The following is a 20,967-nucleotide window of genomic DNA, read 5'->3' on the forward strand; positions in this document are numbered from 1 at the left end:
TCTCCATCAAATTTCAGCAAAGATGGTGTAAAACTGTGACACCGGCTGACCCAAACAAAAAACCTTACCCTGGCCGACTAGAGCAGTCCAAAACCTGATAATTTCAATAAAAATGCAAATATCCCTGATTTATAATCAAAATGAGCAAATGTCCAAATCATGTTCATCATTCCCACCAAGTTTCATAAAGGTGATGGGAAGAGTGTGAGACTAGCAGACCCAAACATAAAACCTTACTCAAATGACCCAAACGAAAAGGCTTACTCAGACACTGACACCAACACCGGCACCAACACCCCTACACTCACAATACCTGGCCTTACTTCGTAACGGCAAGCTAAAAATGGCATCGTAATCATATACACAATAAACACACTTTGAAATCAAACATCATTCCACACGGCTTCAAAACAACAAAGGTGTCATCTACTACAATTGTAATGCCATCATTTGTAGGAAGACAAGGGTTTCTTTTCTTTATTACAAAAACTAACCTGTCAAAGAATCTTTAGACATAAAGACTAACAAAATATATGCATACGATCATCAACTTTTGCAGAACAAAACACTTGTGTTGGTTATTCACAAAATATTGATTCACTTATCAAAGTTTATCTGTACATCATATTTTTTCTCTGGAAGACAATTTAATTATTTCATTTTTGCACTAAGAGAGATTAAGGAAGCTTTACTAGTTTAACATATGTGTGTTTAAATTCAAACAATGGGATGAGCTGTGACTCTGTGAGCACTCACAGTGAACAAAGGGAATCATGTTCTGTACATCTGGAAGATAATGTGGGGGCTGTCATGAAGCTTGGCTTAATCACGTCTCCTATATTAACGATAATGCAGTATAATTCATAACAAACTGGCTGTCGTAGCCCCAGGTGAAAAATCACCCTGATTACCAAGTTTCAATTACACAACATCAGGTCAGACTGAGGAAAATCTGAGTAACACACACCGTCCACACACAAATCTTTTCAACATTAAAACATGCATGAAAATCCACCAGCATCAGGTCATTCCTCTGTCGCATTGGACAAATCGCCAGAGGCTACAGCCAATGGGATCCTGGATAATCACAACCCAGTCCGCACAGAGTAACATGCAAACAAAGGCTCTGTCAACCAATTAAAGGGACACCCTTACTATGATATTTCTTCTTGAAACAAAGACAATGGCCAGAACCATGAATTATTGAAGACATTTTATTTCAAGCTACGTTAAAATAAGGGGGACTAAACTCCCTGGAGAGTTCTATCCACCAATCAGATGTCACTACACTCAACTCAACTTGGGCTACCCCTTTAGGCAATGGCAGATTGAAGAAATATTGTCTGGAAATGAGATAAAAGGCTACTTTTATTGTTTTCACAGCGAATTTTCAAGGGGAAATCTTCAAACCGACATGCTTGATGGGTCTGTCAATTTAATTAGAGCAGAGACTGGGAGGAGGTGTCATTTTAACTGATCTAGGAATCAAACCAGAAGTGAGGACATTTCCCTCTCACTCACCGTTACTTTCCCACACACATTAACATTAAACAGCCAACTTTAAGTGTTTTATGTACAGGTTTACCCTGGAAAAATCTATGAATCATCAGGAAAGCAATGGTTAAGTCTAAACACCTATTTAGTCATTTTCTGCAGATGCTGTTGCCTGTTATTAAACTCTTGTTGTGTAATAGGTACTGTCATGTAGTTGAATATACATGCATATACACTGTCTACGTAAAGCTCAAGGGAGGTAACTTTCTACATGTAGGCTTACACCTATCTATTTGCAGAAATTCATTTAGTGTTACATGCACACACCAGCATTGGTGACATGTTTAGCTTGTTTCACATGGGGGACTACATAAAAAATTCTTAAAATCTAAATACTCTTAACTTTGAAAAATTCACACTGATTGGTTTACATGTATGGATTAAAGAAAAATCCAATGAAAAATTCATCATATCTTGTATAATAAATGATAGAGCAGCACTGTTGAGCAGCACATGAGGCGTGATAAGGGAGAGTTCTGCATCCCACACGCCACTATCTCTCCAAATCTTTGCCAAGTGATTAGCCTAACATTCTACTAATGAGTCCTTTTTTTTAATTTCTGGCTGACAATGAAAATGGGAGCTTGAGCAAAGGGATAATAGAGTGGGTCTGAGATACTTTATCTTTAATTAGGCTTGTTTGGGTGTGATGGGCATGCTCCCGACATCCTCTTTCCTTTGTTCCGTTCAACCTCAACCCCTCTCAGGAGAGTGAAGCGCATCTTGACGCAGCGAGCAGGTGACAACATTACCCGCTGAGAAGCCGTCACCGTCCACTGAGGACATTTGCTCGGTCATCTATGACGACAGAGCTGAGTTATGTCCAGTGACAGCGTCAACCTAGATGACAGTTTAGAGGGCGACTGAGAACAAAGGGCTGTTAAACCAAGAGATTGTTCTACACCAGTGACTTCCACCAGTTTTATCAAAGCCATTACACAGAATCCCATTCAAACCCATCAATTTAGAATCCAGGACATGCAGTAGGACATATCTGTAGAGCCCTCTTTGACTTTCAGTGCTCAGCCAGGTCAACCTTCTCAGCCCATATTATCCATTTTACAGGATAAAAGAGTTGTCATGAAGTCAAAAGTTTGGCATTTAACCCATTTACAGACAAATCTACATCCTCCAGATAACATATGATAAATTCTATACCCACAGTTTAAAACAAATGTTAAAAGTGCAAGTGGTTTTTAAAATTTGACAAGTGTTCCCATATTCCAAATGAGTTATCTTGTCAACTGATCAGATGTTATCTACACACGTGTAATTAATCTTGAATGTCAAACACATTAGATAACTCCACCCTGAATAGGTTTACGCTCTGGTAAAATGCCACAAGGTCCCGTATCTACAAGGCTGATCAGTGAGTTCTGAACCACACCGATCTTGGTGCATATAGTCTTGGCTAATAGGAGCAGGGGAGACAACCCAGTACAGTACTACCCGATCAATGTTTTCCACAATAGTCTGTGTGCTCATGCACAGTTGGCAAAGCTGAAACAGTCATAGTGGAACTTTCTCTCCGGTCAAAGTCTGTTAAATCATCAGTATCTTGCACAAAATTTGATAATTTTCTGAGAAATCATGTTAAGTTTTTGTGAAGGTTGTAAGAGGTTTTTGTCTCTTTCATGAAACTGTTTTGGTTGCCTTTTTTACAGACTGACTCACTGCCATCTCAATTCAAACTCCTTTCCCTCCTGGTGTTCATATTTAATGCTTGGTGTGATGGCCTTGAATCAAAATGATGAAATGAATATTGGGAGGGGGATTGTAAACATGCACATAATAATACTTAATGCATGTGAAAGCAAGGGAGTTTTTCACTTGAAAGCTGTGCGTATGAAGGAAAACTTCAAAACTTAAGCAACTGCAATTTAGAATTTAAGTTAACTCATCGTTATACTAAAAACTAAAGACTGACAGCAAATGTGAAGGGATGATATATGAGGAATGATTCAGAGGCTGGGGAGTGCCATCGGTTTTCATCTTTAATCACAACACATTAATAATGTAGAGGATTCCTTTCCCAAAGAAGACAACAATGGTGACACACCGGTGAAGAAAACTGCCCAGCTCTGACGTCTTATTGCAGCTGCAGCACGTGTGAATTTATGACAAATCATACACATGATGTTTAAGTATGTATTGGACACTATATGGGTTTGCTAATCATTGAGCTCCATGATGGGAAATTTCAGCTACAAGTCTTCACACAGACAAATTATTACAGACAAATAAGAAAGTGGTTAAATATGCAAAACAATAAGGCCCCTGGATGTACTGTAAAAATGATAGAGATAAAATAGATGCCTTTTCTACTACATCAGTTTTAATGTTAATTGTAACATACTCAGCAGGCAGTTCGCTAGGTGAATATGCTCATGTTGCTATCAGGGGTTACCATTCTGGCTGTATCACACAATTATGTGGACTTGACACCACAGCAGTCAGTGATTTATCTGCGAGAAACAGTAGATATGCCCATAAAAATGCCAGTGAGTCATCAGCCAACAGTATTTTTGTAAGACTCATTAGGCCATGTCAGAGACACAGGTCTGTACACATGCCCTTAAAAAATGTTAATGAGTCATCAGCCAGTCGTATGTTTGTAACTGACTCATTTGGCAAAGTCACAGAGGCAAAGATCTTTATACATGCCTATAAAAATGTTAGTGAGTCAGCAGCCAACAGTATTTTTGTAAGACTCATTAGGCCAAGTCAGAGACACAGGCCTGTACACATGCCCTTAAAAAATGTTAATGAGTCATCAGCCAGTCGTATGTTTGTAACTGACTCATTTGGCAAAGTCACAGAGGCAAAGATCTTTATACATGCCTATAAAAATATCAGTGAGTCAGCAGCCAACAGTGTGTTTGTAACAGACTCATTAAGCCAAGCCACAGAGGCACTGGTCTTTAGATATGCCTAAAAATAGTGTGAGTGAGTCAGCAGCCAACAGTATGTTTGCAACCGGCTCATTAGGCAAAACAAACACGGATCTGCATATGGACATGCCTATATAAATCTCAGCGAGTCACATGCCTGTGATGTGCCACAGAGTGCATGAATTGCAAATGTTCTCTCTAAATTATCAGCATATGATACATTTCTCCCCACAGACATCTACACTACAGTCTAAGTAGAAATTCTGTGTAATTAATATGGACCTGTACATCAAACCTACACATGAATTTCAGGGTAGGGTTGTCGACAGGTTAAGCTATAGATCTTACCTTGATTACACTGGGCACGTCTGCAATCCTTGAACTAGTTGATGCAAACATGGATGATTTTTGCTGGTAGCGACTTTGAAAGGGTTTTTCTTTCACTTGGTATTCAGCAGGCCCTGGCTGCTCTGTCTGTTCTTTGTCGGTCAGTTTGATTGCCCGTACTGATGTTGTTCCAAACACTCCCCTTCTTGTACTCTCTATGTAAGCTTTCCTCATACTCTCTGACCCAAGACCTGTTATGTTATACGTCCCAGGACCTGTAACAATCACAAAATTAAATGTATTTTGGGGGGGATGTTTGTCTTAAGATTTTGTGCATGTCCAGCAAAACATTCCCGTGGTTTAGACTTTGATTTCAAATTTGATAGAAAAACTTCCAATTATATTTTTAAATTCCAATGTGTGATGCTATACCACTGATTATTATGATTGGGAGCATAATGGAATGGAGGAAATGACACACATCAAAACTTACAAAAAGATGTCTTAACCCCCCACCCCTACCCAAATAGGAGATCGGGAGATAATTCAATTCATTCAGCTGTAGGACATTAGAAATGAAAAAGTAGAACAAAGCCACAATCACTTTGGCATTTGGAGAAGCATGTGTTTTTAATAGTGTCTAATTTGGGGCTGTGGCGCTAAAAAGTCACTTGAATGTATGTTATGCCTCCAGAAATGTGCAGCACAGATTATTTTAAATGCACAATATACGACAATATTTAAGTCAAGAGCTGTTCAAAATTTTAAAATGGATGACAATATATGACAGAAACATGTTACCCAAAGCTGTACTACTGTTTAAATGCCTTAATCGATTGACTCTAAGCTACCTTTTCAGCCAGTTTACCTATGCCGCAACTGCGCATTAAACTAACATTCGAACTACGACCTCCATGAACATCATCCCCCCAAAACCTAGAAGCAATGTCATTAAAATTCTTTCAGATATTCTGGAGTGACATTGTGGAACCAACTACCTAAACATGTTAAAAAATCACAGAATGTCTATGTTTTCAAAGAAAAAAAATGTTTATCACGTCAAAATATGCCTCTGTTAAGTACAAAATTGTCTATGACTCACTACATGGCATATAGTCTTTGATCATAACATGTTCATCTATATTTTATATGTACTGTATGCATGTACACATATGCATGAAAATAAAGTACTATTATTATTGTTATTATTATTAATTTTGAAAGATTACGGTGTATCCATCATTCATTTTTTATTATCAACAGTTTAAATTGCCAATACTGTGTCTCATCCCAAAAGTTCACAGATACCTTGGTATATTTTGTGTCTGAAGGTTTGAGGAGAGTTGTTTGTGGACAACTTCCAGCCACCTACATGTACAGATACTCATCAACAAAACTTCAAATTGAGTCAAAATTTGAAACTTGGCAAATGAATAACTGGCCAAAATGTTTGCCTTTGGTTAATTTGATCTGTCTCAGCATGATGAGTTGTATTTGTCAAGTATGATTTAGAAACATAAGGGTCAGACAGAAATGATGCAATCTGCCTTTGGCTGAAGCTGAGGCTCAGTAGAGGAACAGCTGAATATTCTGTTTTCACCTCAGGGAAGCTTTACAATTATGACTCCTTATGAAGGGTGAAAAGTGCATTTTTGTTTCTGATAAGCCAGACGTTAATAAAAAGTGGAGAATATCAAAGACAAAGAAAAGATAAACTGGTGTCATTTCAAGAAGTTAATCGCACCCCCAATGGGTACACTGTCCCCAGAGTAGCTTACTTCCAAGCAATTTAAACAAAATCAAACTAGGGGTGGCAGGACTGGCACCCTACGTGAATTACTTCCCCTAACTAATTAAATTGTTAAATATTTAATGCCTATGACTCACTCTCCGGCATGGTGAACACGCACTCTCACTAATGGCCATTACTTGTTGGTGGCCCAGCTAAAAACAAGTCCTTACTAACAACGTATAAAAATAATATTGGATAAAATTAGTTCAATTTTTAGACTTTATGCTGGAACTAGTTGAGGATTTAGGCTTAGGTTCAGGGCACCCAGGAGCAGAGTAGTCTGATAAATATGGTTCAATACCAGGGCTATCCAGATTTTAACATGGCTTTCTCTCAGCCTTTGTTCTATCACCTTTGCTCTAACTGAAAATGGGAGAACAGTCGTTTTCGCTCCACAAAAGCCGTCCTCTGGGACAGGTATTATGGGTAAATTAGGAATAATCAGTGAGCAACAGTCACATCTCTGGTAAAAAACTGATGGGTGGTGACATGACGATGTGTGTGCAGGCTTGTCATTTCACAGGAAAAAAATGTGCAGCGTGCACTGCACGTGTGACAATGGAGGGAAATTAAACAAATGAGTGACTCTAAAACTGCCAGGGACGGAGTCATCAAGCTCAGAGTTTAACAACGACCTCCCATCAACTCCCTGCGCAATTGTCGCTTTCAGTTTCCGCCATACACGACTGCATAATCCACTCTCTTCACCCAATCATTTTATTTTTCTAAGTTCACAACTTCAAGTGTTAAAAAAAAAAAAAACACAAAAAAAACCCCCAAAAACCCCCTGGGACCCATGTTCAGCTTTGAAAGACAGATAAAATTGTCATACAAACATATGTACTCTGCAGGCCACATATCAACAAGTATGGGGAGTGAAATCCCTGGAAGGATAGTGTATGAGCAGTGAAGACAAAGGGCAGAGCATCTGTTTTGCTGTTGTGATCAGCCATCAAGCTCCCATGATAAACGGCATTAGAGCAGGCTCTGGCTAAACTCTCCTGTGATTTCATCTGATCAAACCCTATGACAGGACAATGGTGAACAAGCAGGTGATGTGTCTCCTGGTCTGTCACGTCTGTCACTCAGGCAGCCATGTGCCCACCAGGGAGAATACCCCAGCCACAGGGCCCCATTTGGGCACCAGGGCCCATGTGGACACATGGCAGGATGGGCGCCACCAAGGCACATGGGGAAAGGCAAGTGTTTTTCCCAGTATTGTCACCTTGATGAAAAGATGGAAGGAAATTGATGAGGCCAGCTCCCAAAGCTCTGGTTGACTCACATACATCAATCTACCTCCCCAGTCTAACATTGACCACTTTAGTGGGATATGACAATACCATGATGGATCACCTATACCTAAGAAATCACACCAATGGGCAGTGCTAGCAGGAGAGGCCGCACTGTGGCACAGTCTGTCCAGTGGCAGCCAAACACTCATTCATCATAAACAATATCCTGAGTAAAGTACACCCATAAATACAGGGAACAAATTGATTCTACTTATATTTAACTGCAGGGTAACTACAGAGGCAGAGTTACACATGCCAAGGCTGATGAAAGATCAAAGTGCTCCAGAGCTACCTGGAGCTTGCCAATTAACTCAGCAACAATGTTTACATAGACTCTTTCCAAAGCCACTGTATCCTACTCAATCAAACCACATCTCTCAATTTGCATACAAAACCTGGAAGATTTGCAGCTATTTATTGATGTAACATATACAAAAATAACTGTAACAAAGGCCACAGAGATTCCACGACTTTATGTCCCATCTATAAAAATGCAGTTCTCTGAACAATGACTCTTTAGAAGTTCATTAAACATACCTTTACAAATGCTGGCATTCTCCAAGAAAAGCTGAAACTTGTGTGTGTATGAGAACACTGAGTATGATTTGACAACAGTTAAACAATTGTACATGTATTTGATGAGATGTGAAAATACATGTATACCTGGAGCAGTGAAGCCTGCATTACAATTATCATATTAGCCTGTTTCTTATGGGTGCCCCAAAATATCTGCTCACTTTTCCATCTGCAGCTCTCGACAACCAGTCAAGTTTTCACAGATGTACCTTCCTTTCCACTCATGTGCTTCCCCACTTATGGCCAATCCCACCTATACACCGTCTCACCTGTAGTGCACCTATGTACTTTCCCACTTACGCACATTCCCACCGACACACCTTCTTGCTGCAGACATTCACACCTATGCATATTTTCACCTGGTGTCCTTTGTTACTACTCATGGACATTTTCACCTGGGCACCTTGTTACAGCTCATGGACATCCTTACCTGGAGCCTCTAGTTACTACTTATGGATATTCTCACCTGTGCACCTCGCTACCACTCACAGACCTTCTTACCTGGGTCCCTTGTTAATACTTACAGACATTCTCACATGAGGCACCTGGTTGATACTTACAGACATTCTCACTTGGGGACGCTTGCACAAACCGATTGTAGGCTAAGTTAATAGTAACTACCATGGAGATACATGTTAAACAATCAACTTGGCCTACAATCGCTTTGTGCAAGGGGCCCTAAGACACCTTGTTACTACTCATGGACATTCTCAACTGAGACACCTTGTTAATACTTATGGATATTTGTGCAAGCCACCTCTGGACACCTTGTTACTACCCAAAGATTCTCACCAGCACACCATCTCACCATCATGACCACATCCAGCTCTCACCTGGTGTTTCACAACTAGCTCTCACCTGGTGTTTCAAAACTAGCTCTCACCTGGTGTTTCACATCTAGCTCTCACCTGGTGTTTTCCTTGTACGACGTTTCTCTTCAAAGCGGACTGAGGTTTGCCCAAATGGACTTCTCTTCAGTCCACTCACCCTATGGAGTGTCTCAAAGGCATGGCGGGGATCGTTATATGATCCTGGAGCAGGGGTGGGGCCTTTTGAATTGTTTCCAAATCTCTGGAAATCACCAAAAAATATTTGTAAATAACATGCATAAACTGTAGCCAAATCACATGTGACAATCATACTTCACCCTTAGGAAGTACCTTTAAAGGATCAAAAATGTGGATGTGATTATAACTGGTAAGGATTTTGTGTCAGTACAAGCCAATCTTTCTATACTAGTATGCAATTAAGGTGCACTTATGTACACTATATAAAGCCATTACAGTAAAGAATAATATGCCTTAGTGTAGGTGGAAATGATGACATCTTCTTTATGGCTAACATACACGTAAAAACATACAATAACATGTATCAGTTGTAATGTTTGAAACCATTAAGTTGAGTGCTAAGAGAAAATGTAATAAATCAATACAGTTGTGTTAAAATATTATCCACTGGATAAAATACATACTAGACAATATGTCAACTAAAATTTATATAGGGGACCTTCAGATAGAAGTTACAAGTTGTAACTTGTAACTTCAAACTAGAATGAGTAAACTAATTGAAGTTACAAGTTAAAAGTCATAACTTGTAACTTGTAAGTAAAGGTCTCTATTATTTTTGTTTTTACTTCCTATGAATGCATCTTATTAACATGACAATAATATCTGGATTTAGCACACTAACATTGTTCCAAGCTTATCTACTGTGTACACCGATTTATTTACATGCACTTCTTTGATTTATTCAATCAGCAGCTGCTTACCCCATGTTTCTACAAAGGATGTAAGCTAAGAGGCCACAATGTAGGTGAATGTGTGATCTTACTGGTAAAGGCCTCTAGGTCTAGAGTGTGCACTGTTGACCACTCACATCAGGATGAGTCAGGCAGGCAACTGATTTAGTATCTGGGTGGTTATACACTGAGGTGTACTTTTTTGCACGGTCAGCTTCAGTACATGTATTTTTTTACCCACCAATGTTGTATGTTTTATTCCAAAGTATCATTGTAGATCTACAGAGGAGATGCCTGGTCAAAATGTCCAACAGGACAATTCTGCGTGGCCAAAATATTGGATCTTCTGATTTTGTACGCGAGATATTCATTCTACTCAAGTTCCACTTTGATGGATAGTACAGTGATAAACTGTTCAATAATGCATGAAGGGAAAAAGCAGCAAGGAAGACATTTGGCACCTTTGCCTGATTGATTACATTGTCTGAGAGGAAATGTCTCACATCTACTGTGTACATTATAAAACATTCAACCCCACACCTGCTATAAATCATGACTGTTCACACTGAACCAGGTGACATAAAAACAGCTTCAATAACCTCACACTCTCCCACCACGCATGCTGATCAGTTGGACCATCAGCTCATCGTTTATTGTCAAACCATGCCATTTCATATTTATTCATAAAACCTCATTCACATGCTGCTATTTGTTGAATTCGACTAATCAAATGAAAATGGGACAAATGCTACCGGTATCTCGTACTTCTTGTAGAATTTAACAAATCGGAGCGTGTGAATGCAGCTTACGGAATAAAGCTTGTCCAATTTTCATTGATGGATCGAATTCAAAGTGTCAAAACAACAAATTATATCATGTAAATGCAGCTTAACACACTCTAGTTCATGTTACCAATGACATTCTCTGTTGTAAACATTGATTATGTTGTAAACTAATACTTCAGACATCAGAATGAGAGATATATGTGATAGCTACATGTAGGAAAAGCATTTAGTGATTACATTTCAATACCTGCAAAATACATTACGTTTAAGTCTTGTGAAAGCTTTTGTAACAGTCAGATGACCTTTTCTTGTTCTCACCTTGGACTGTGTCATGAAGGGGGGATGTTCAACTTCCAGGCCCTCTGTATTCAGTTTCGGCTGTGGCTTTTCAAACTGTCCCTTTATCTCATAGCGCCCTGGCCCTGGAACACCCTGGAATGCACACGTAAAACTTTTGTAATGTTCAAATAACTGACCATTATAGTAATTACTAAGCACTGAGTATTAGAATAAAGTGTTCAAACTGAAAAGAATAATTGTATTTCAGAGCCACACGACAGCATTAAACTATTGCAAGTAAAGACAAGGTTTCAATCTGATATGACATGTATCTATATATATATATATATATATATATATATATATATATATATATATATATATATATATATATGTACACATTGCATGTTGTATAACATACATACAATGTATGTCACAAAATGAATCTGAAACTATCAGTAAATTAAAACATATGACACATGCATTGAAATGAGATTTATGAAGGTAAGCAATCTTGTTTTCAGTCTGTTACTGATACATAGAACCTGCATGAAATGTTCCCTATGCACTTCTGAGCCATTAGACAACTCATTAACTTAATGAATAATGGTACTCAAAAAACTTTGTACCCTTTCCAAATTAGAATTTTTGGTAAATGTTTATTTTATTTAAATCTGGGTAACATCATATCTAAATTGTAAATATGCAAGCTTGGCCAGCACCCAGTGCTGGCATGCCATAAATCACACCTATCATGTGTGGCAAGTGTGTAACTGGAGCTTATCGCACGCTTTAGCGTCGTGTTGTGAGGCATTGACTAAAAGCTGGTCAGAATGGATTCACACATCTGCCCTGTGACAATATCTGAAATTTTGTCAGCAACCGTGCGAGATTTTATCTCAAGACTGTCATTATGCATGCGTAACATGGACATCAACAAGCAACCGCGTGTCAAACTTCTCCACGATGTGTCATCCAGTGATATGCCCCAAAATGAAATATGTAAACACCAAACATATTGCAAGCAAGAACGTAAAATCAGTTGAGCAAATATTGACAGTGAAACAACAATTAATATGAGATTAACCCCTGCCAGTGTTCAGTCTGGGCTAATGGCACCCTGGCCATGATCTCGTGCTTAAACAGCAGGACACTCTGATCCAAAGTGGAACGGGACAGAGGTTTGCAAGCAAAGGGGTGTCAGGGAGAAGTGGGTAGAACTCTCCCTAACCAAGTCGGCTAAAAAGACAGGACCAACAAAGCGATATAACTGTCCATAAAGTTATAAATAATGAATGTGCAGCTGCTGATTTGTCGCTGCGTGGCTAACAGCTTTCAGGTTGGCCATTCAGCCCCCAACATTGGTGTTAGCTCTGACTACACATCTGATTTCTCTAATTCTCCTGAAGACAAAGAGAGAGGAATAACAATGACAGTTCCCCACAGCAATTAGTAGGAAGTGTGCTGTCTCAACCAACATTTTTATGGCAACCCACAAATATTTAACATTCCACAACTAATAAACTAATAGAATATTGAAAAGGCACTTTTGTCTTCATGTACACTTCTCCCATTCTGTGGTCCTATGAATTTGGGTGATGAATGAAAAACCAGTTTGGTTATGGAAACAAATCCTTTAATTAGAACAGTCTGACAGCTGCTGTGCAACACGATAGCAGTTTACCTTCAATGTGAACCAGTCATTTCCTATCCTTTTATAATGTTACAAATATTATGAAAGTGAAAGCATGGAATACATTATCCACACAACTCACAGAGTGTGTCAGTATAATAGGCAACAATATGAAATTATCATGACAAACAAGAAGAGGTTTCATCAGGGAGGAATTTTGTTTACTTCGCGTCTTAAGAGGATGTGTCAAGAGTTATTTCGTCAATGTTCAAAGAATGAAAAAATGAAAACAAAAAAAAGAAAGTTTCTTTAAAAAATAATCACTTGTTAAATATGAGTCACAGAGATGTGTTTATTTCTAAAGCACTCAAAACGAGATTCTGAAAATGTAATGCCCATGTACACGCACATTCCTTAGCTCTGCAGACTTTCAGCCAGCCAACATCCCCGCGACTTTATCAACCACCTATGTCCACCCCCACCCCACAAATTCTCTGATCTCCCACTACACAGAAGTACTGAGGGTCTCCAGATCAATCCATTCTGGGGGACAGGCCAATTTACTACATTCTGTACCACAGGCAAGTTTCTAATGAAGTCATTTAATTTGTTAATTACAAGTTCTTCAAAGTGTTTAAAACAAAGAGGCTGCCAAACAAGGCTTGATCTGAGGGGATGTCGGTTATGGAGACATGTCTCCGGGGTGTTTTGCAGGAGATTGATCCTCTCGGATCAGACTCGTACACTGCCACTCACAAACCTCAACACAAAGGATAATAAATCCAACATCAACCCTCTTCCCTTTCCATTTAAGAAGACAAAAGCAAAAATTTAGAGATTTCATCAATTTATCCTGTATGTCAGTGTTAAATAAGTTAGGGTTAACCGTCAAAATGTTACTCTAAATCAGATTAAATCATTTGATCCTGAATGGAAATCCATTTTCAATTAATGCACGAAAAAAGCAAGAGTGAATTTATAGGGTTTTACAGAGGCTTTAAACGAACGGAAAGTGACAGCTACATCATGCAGTGATAATTATTATTTCTTCCGAAGTGCAATTCTTACGATTAAATTTGATTGTGTTTAATTGGGCGAGTTTGAGTCCACTTTGTCTGAAATGGGGCTCTAATGAAAGTGGCGTGCAGTAGGGAGGTTACATGGACTGACAGGGCCCCTTTGTCCTGTCAGTCTGACATATAGGCTAGTGGGCCAACAGCGAGTGTCCCACACCCTGTAATTAAGAACAGTGAGGACAGGGGGCGAATGCGGTGCACATCACACAGTGCCCACACCAACCTGCTCATGCACTCAGCTAAACAACACATTCTGACCTCATTGCACTAACCTACACATGTACATGCACTCAGCTAAACAACACATTCTGACCTCATTGCACTAAACTACACATGTACATGTACTTAGCTAAACAACACATTCTGACCTCATTGCACTAAACTACACATGTACATGTACTTAGCTAAACACAACACACTCTGACCTCACTGCACTAGCCTACACATGTGCTTAGCTAAACACAACACACTCTGACCTCACTGCACTGCACTTAAATCAGTATGAAACAGTTTACGTCACGTGGCAATGTACAACAAAAGCACTGTGGTTGCTTTGGGCTGTCAACCATGTTCAATATTAAAAAAAAAAACAAAAATCAGTTTTGTTTTTCTTGATACCAGCACCAGAATCTAATGCAACTTTTACACAAAGGTAAACAGGGACAAAGTGCTTGTACATGCTAAACTTATTAATTTCATATCCTAGGGTGAAATGTTCAGCTGCATTGTACAGAACAGAACAGTGGTGACATTTTGGAAGAAGTTTCTAAGTGCAATGCAACAGAATACACATATTAAAAAAAAAAAACACTTTGAAAGAGCAGAGGGTACTCAGCATGAAGCCGATTCCACACTGGTCTTATGTATGAAAACCTATAATCTTAACAAATAATTTATGAAAAACAAAATCAGGAAAAAAAATTTAATCAGCCTTTGGCTTTCCAGTTTACCACTGCATGCGAAATACAAATAAAACCAACTGCAATAGGGTCAGTTCTTTTTCTAAGTCCAAGGTAGGGTTGGGAGGGTAATGTTTCAGATCATTTACAACCACATTTGTATGTTTCATGCTTCATAAGGGGACCTCAACCTCTGACATAAAGTCTGAGTTTTGTTTAAAATCTCATCAAACACTGAGCGGGATATCTGCTGTTTCTGCTTATCTGTTACAAGGACTTCTTTAATCAATATCTGTCTGGAACATTTCTTCAGTGAGCTGATAAGAGTGTGTGAGTGTGGGCATGCCTCTGCAAATTGGGACAATGGCCGGTGGTAATGATGAGAGGAAATGACAAGGGGTGAGTGGTGGAGTGCTGGCTTCTTTCACCAACCACAATGACCTCTGTCATACAGACAAAAAATACACTCAGAGGGAAAATTACAAGAGACGAAGATGAAAGAAAAGTTATAATGCTGAATTGTGATACAACATCAGTAAATCTGCCACCATTTGCTGGGTGATATATTGACACTCATGACAGAGTTTCGCTTCAAGTTCAATTTCATATTTGAATTATTTCCAGGTAAAATCTTAGAAACAATAATGAGATAGATGTTCAACTTCTTTTTAATAGGAATAAACTGAATGTCTTGTGGTATACATGTGTACGGTTGGGTTTGGATTGGGATTTCAAACAGTTTCCAGAATGGCGGCATAGACACTTGCCATAAACATCCCTACACCTTCCATCTGACCTTCACTTCACAAAAGATGATCTTCACAATTCCACCAGACATATCAGTGAGTTCCACAAGGAATCATTAGCATAGAGAAGTGGAGTACATGATCAAACAGCTAGCTATTACATGACAAACAAGGTGGGTAGGGAGGGGGCATTTGTTGTGAGGGGGGAGAGGTGGAGAATCTTTGAAGTTATGACTCATCTGTGACCATATATCTGTCAGGTAAAAGGCTGGGCAGTAACGGAACTCTTCCCCTGCATTCTAATTAAAGAGGCGGTAAGAGAGTTTTCCGTACGCAGACCAGCAGCCTTTGTGTCAGATTAACACACAGAGGATAACTGTGTTATTGAGTCTGTGGTGAAGAAGAGAGTCCCCACTAATAGCTCCCCTCCCCACTACCCCATCCCAACGTCCTCTACGTGGATAATTACACCGACGCGCTCTGATCAGCCCAGCGACAAGCTGCGAATTACATCCTTCATGATTGGTCACAAAAAGATATCACACAAGCCTTATTACTACTGGATTAGGGAAGAAGCACATGCTTTTGGCTGATACCTATGGGGGAAATAAAAGCTGAGGGGAGAAGCAGCTTTGTCACATTGTCTCATGTCCCGCATGGTTACTGGTCTCAGTGCTCGCTCTCACTGCTTGCAGCCACAATCAGTGTCTCACTCAGAGTTATGGCGCATCACTGGTCAATGAGTTGTGCACGTGTAGGGTCAGTCAGTTTCCGGCCTGACCAGGCTTGTGGAGACACAGTGTACATGAGGAGCATTGTGCGGCTAGGCCAGAGCCCCTTATGCTGGTACAGGAGCCACATGCCAAACCACTTGAGCCACACAAAGCCACTCAGGTGATCCGATCTTCGTGCTCTGTTCATTCTCTATCCCTGAGGGAGGTGGACCAGGCCAGCCAGCCGTCCCCTGACAATGTGTCACCCATATTCTCCCCCCACCCATCCCGCTGACACAACCACCAGCGGTATAAATCGCGCTGATTGAAAATCTAATCAAATCAAATGAAATCATACAGGCACGGCAGCCTTTTTGAGGAATGTTTTTTCCAGCAAGTTGGGCAAATGGGTGACCTGGATTAGGCAAACTGTAGGTCCGAGTCTGATCAGACACGCACCAACTGATGGGTAATCAGGAATTGACGATGATAATGAGCAATAGGACTCTTGAAAACACTCTTCATCCTCCCGCAGGGGCTTATTTAATCATGTCCCCAAGCTTGACGATGCCACAGACGGGGCGAAAAAATCACCTCTGTTGACACTGGCTCCCTGCTCTTCCCCATCGGGGTAAAGCCCTACAAGGCTTTTTGAAACAAACCCTTCAAACAATTGGACTGTTAATTGAATGTGTGCATTTGTCATTCAGGAAATTTTAACAGCTTCTGTCCGTTGGGCATTGCTCTAATAAATAGTTAAAACAATCTCATCTTCTAAGAGAAAATGTCTTTATAACATCCCATATCACAGATGACTTAAGGACAACACTGATGTAATAACCAGAGTGTCATACCTTTTTTTCCTCGTCTTTGGGAATGGACTCATGGTAGCGCGGGAGACGAGCTTCAAATCGGCTTTTGTCTTCCTCATGAATGTTGGTGTTCTCCACCAGTACTTCAGGCTCTTTAAAGGGATCATACTGACCAGGGCCAGGTCCTTGTTGGCAAGGAATGTCTGACCGCCGCGAGGTCATCTGACCAAAGTGTACCCCCTTATATCTACTAGATGTTCTGTTGGTGTCCTGAAAAAAAATTCCGTGTTTCATTTTAGGACACAGATTATATTATAATTTGATGAATATGCACATAAGTGTGAACATTTTTCTACCTGGCATGGTGATGCATGTGTGCTGGCCATGCCAAAAATTATATTACACATATCTTCAAATATATCAAATGAAACATGTATGATGTTAAATACATCTTTTGAATGCTCAGTTCATGTATATGATTTAAACACCACTCCAGAAGGGTGATGAAAGAGACAGTGAGTTTCTGATATGTACCAGATCAACTATGAAGCTATATAATACTGAATGTGTTCTTCTATAAACATGTATGCCATAAGGTGTAGGGAAATTCATTTATATTTCTCAGATGCAGAAAACGGGTTATATTTGTCGTGTGGGAATTCAGGAACTTTCCTGTATAATAAAAGCAGAAAATCACATCATGCTGAAAAATTGGAGAATAAATCTGTCAAAACTGCATTTATAAATTAGACGCCAGAAAAATTACTCCAGAGGTAACAGTAGCCTTGGGCCCAGTCCAAAACCCCTATCTGAGTTAATGCCTATGAAATGATCGTGGCATGGATGAAGGGAAGCTACTTGGACAAATTAATTCTTCACTCCACTAAAGTCTGCCTGACTGACCCCATAACCAGATAAAATGGGATTTGTTTTGCATGCTCCCTGATTTTTCTGCACTATGATGATAAAGGTGATCCATCATAACTGGCAGATGTTCAACAAGCAGACTTGATCATACAGGTTATTGCCACACAGGAATAAGATACAATAATAATGATTCAATGTCGCTGTCCACACACTGAGGAAAACAACACATGTCAAATCTGTTGAATAAACTGGTGGCGTGTTTCAAATGTGTCATATGTGACAGTGTGCAAAGAGGAAAACATGCTGACATGTATCCTTCAAAACAGCAATAGTTGCACAACATTTCTGATGTCTCTTGAAGTGAAAACATTGGTGCAACAGGCGTAAACCACGCATGTGCTTTTATATTTCAGTTAGGGTCTAAAAACTACATCAGAGGAGCAAAATGGAGAAAAAAATTACTGCAACTAAACTTCACCATCATAAACAAAAGAGAAAGGCAAAAGTCAGAAAATGCACAGAGGAAAAAATACCTAAAGAAAATCAATATTGATCTTTTACTGTGACTTATCATGACAGTTGGAAGATGACAGTTGTGCAAACCTACAGACAAGGAGACAAGGTCAGGTAGTATCCTGCTCTATATGTTCAAATTCAGTGATCATATATATTATAATACAAGTGAATAAGATTCACAAAGTATGTCAGACTTTAATTGTCTGTCCTTACTACTTTAGGCGTATAGTATGCTGGTCCAAGGGAAGTGTCTTTCCTGGGTGGGTCTTGTTTCTTCAGCGAGCCGTCACTGTTTTCCTCATAACCATACGCCTGTCTCGGGGCTGGAATTGATGGGGCATCTGCTTTTCGGTGGAAACGAATTCGGCATGTCATTAGCTGCAAGTAATATAAATATGAGCAATGATTATACAGTTATTCCACATGAAGTCGCACCTATATTAGGAACAAAAGCATTAAAACTGAACCATAAGACATATTCATTACATCCACGCAATTTGTGTATAAACAAAAGATGGTGACTTCCTTTCCGCTTCCTCTAGGGGAGCTGCCAGTGAATCCTTCAAGACTTCATGATTTCAGAGATATAATACATGCAGGATTGAACCTGGAAATCTCAGAAAGTAAGTCAAAGGTCACTAAAGGTCACTCTATTCTAATCAGGGTGACCAAGCAGTAAAACGACATATACATGTCTTAAACTTAACTGCACTTCGCTTAACAGTTTTGGAGATATGATTGATTCTAGCTTTGAATAAACATAGTGTAAAATGTAAGCCAAATATGAATTCTGATACAAGACAGGTTGAACGACGGTAAAATACACACATCTATTGCTTTCCTGAGTTTGTCAAAAGGTTTTCTACTGAAGAAACAATAACCAAGTTCAGCAAATTTTACAAAGGTACTTGAATGGTTTAGAACTTTTTATTTATGGAGAGATGGATGAACATGATTAGTACTGTGGTATACTTTTATTTTACATCCCAGGCTGAATGTGAACATTATATTACAGGTCAAACGCAAAGCTATTTGATAACTTATCTGACTATAACCTAATGCTTTATTCACAGATCTTTCTCTTATAAATATCATGGCGGTCAGTGTTATGGGAGAGGGAAACTGGAATGCCCAGAGTAAACCAATTACCTTCAGCAAATTATTGACAAACTCTTGCATGGGTGACACAGAGATATGCACACCATAATGATGGAGGACATACAAGTGGTCTTTAATGAACATAACAGTGCACAAACGTTGTTGATTGCTTATTCTCACAAAGGCTCCACAAACAGCTATAGCAGGGGAAGTCACAGTCCCTGTCCAAGACCAGGACTGAACATGCACCCTGTGTGTCAAAGCAATTGGAAGGCAAGCACCCTACCCATCAGGCTACATCTCACTCCCCTAAAACACTAATGATCAGGGCCTGGTTGTTCAAAGCTGGTTTAAGACTTAATCCCAGATTTAACTTTAAGCAAAGTCTTAAATTTTATATTTAGCCTATAAAAAAATTGTGTACCAGTATATTAAATACGAACTAAAACTTCTGCTATTATACTTTGACTTTGGAGAACTGAATTGGCAATTGAGTTTGGCTAAAATATTAAATACAAAATATATAAGCCTATTTGTGAATTTTCAGATATTAAATATGTGAACATAGTGTATCACTCACAGATGAGTGTGGATTATTCGCTGGGGCACTGGATAGCGGTTTAATCTCATTATGCACGTTGTAACTGCCAGGGCCAGGGGTATCTGTGACTGGACTCTGGAAACGCTTGGCTCTGCTAGCCATTGCCATACTACCCTACAACAGAATAATATCAGAAAAATAAATACATGAAAAGAAAAAATAAAACTGCTACCATAAAATATATAACATATATATATATATATATATACAAGTACATGTACAATAACAATGTAATACATCATTAAACCTTTGGACACCTGCTGTACTGTATGTCCATGGCTTTGTAGGTGTGCATAATGCATATGGCGAGTACAAACAGTATGATGCTTGGATCAGATCAAGGGAAGTAATAACCTGGGCATTATCAGGATTATTACCTCCCTTGATAAACACATCTCTCACCATTTGGATATATGTCTTGATGACTACATGTATATAAGAGAAACTAGAAATGAAACTAAATTGGGTGGAAAAAATAGATTACTTCCTATGAATACTTCCTATAAATGTCATCACCACACCACCGTAATGCATGCAGCAGTATGATGAAGCAGTTTAAATGTACATACCTTTGTGTTTTCTGCGGCTAACTTTGGATCATAGTGACCAGGTCCTGGAGCAGCTACAAGCTGATCACTAACGTTCAGAAATGATCCTCGACTAGTCATTGACAGGAAAGGGGCATACCCATCTATTGAAAAAAAAAAAATGAACACAGGAAGATCAAGAATTAAAGGGCAATATAAAATATTCTAAGCTTCAGATGAGA

General features: G+C 39.3%; 1 protein-coding gene across 1 annotated transcript in view; it reads right to left on the reverse strand.

Moving 5' to 3' along the window:
* LOC135482176 (sperm-tail PG-rich repeat-containing protein 2-like) overlaps positions 1-20,967 on the reverse strand; it is a 45,406-nt gene that overhangs the window by 22,476 nt on the left and 1,963 nt on the right. The window contains exons 3-9 of the mRNA XM_064762039.1: positions 20,768-20,889; positions 20,178-20,312; positions 18,713-18,877; positions 17,159-17,386; positions 11,277-11,390; positions 9,344-9,506; positions 4,794-5,047 (exon numbers count right to left, since the gene is read on the reverse strand). Coding sequence (XP_064618109.1) covers positions 4,794-5,047; positions 9,344-9,506; positions 11,277-11,390; positions 17,159-17,386; positions 18,713-18,877; positions 20,178-20,312; positions 20,768-20,889 — 1,181 coding nt within the window. The remainder of the gene's footprint in view (positions 1-4,793; positions 5,048-9,343; positions 9,507-11,276; positions 11,391-17,158; positions 17,387-18,712; positions 18,878-20,177; positions 20,313-20,767; positions 20,890-20,967) is intronic.

Source organism: Liolophura sinensis, chromosome 1 (assembly GCF_032854445.1).
Source record: "Liolophura sinensis isolate JHLJ2023 chromosome 1, CUHK_Ljap_v2, whole genome shotgun sequence".
Lineage (NCBI taxonomy): Eukaryota > Metazoa > Mollusca > Polyplacophora > Chitonida > Chitonidae > Liolophura > Liolophura sinensis.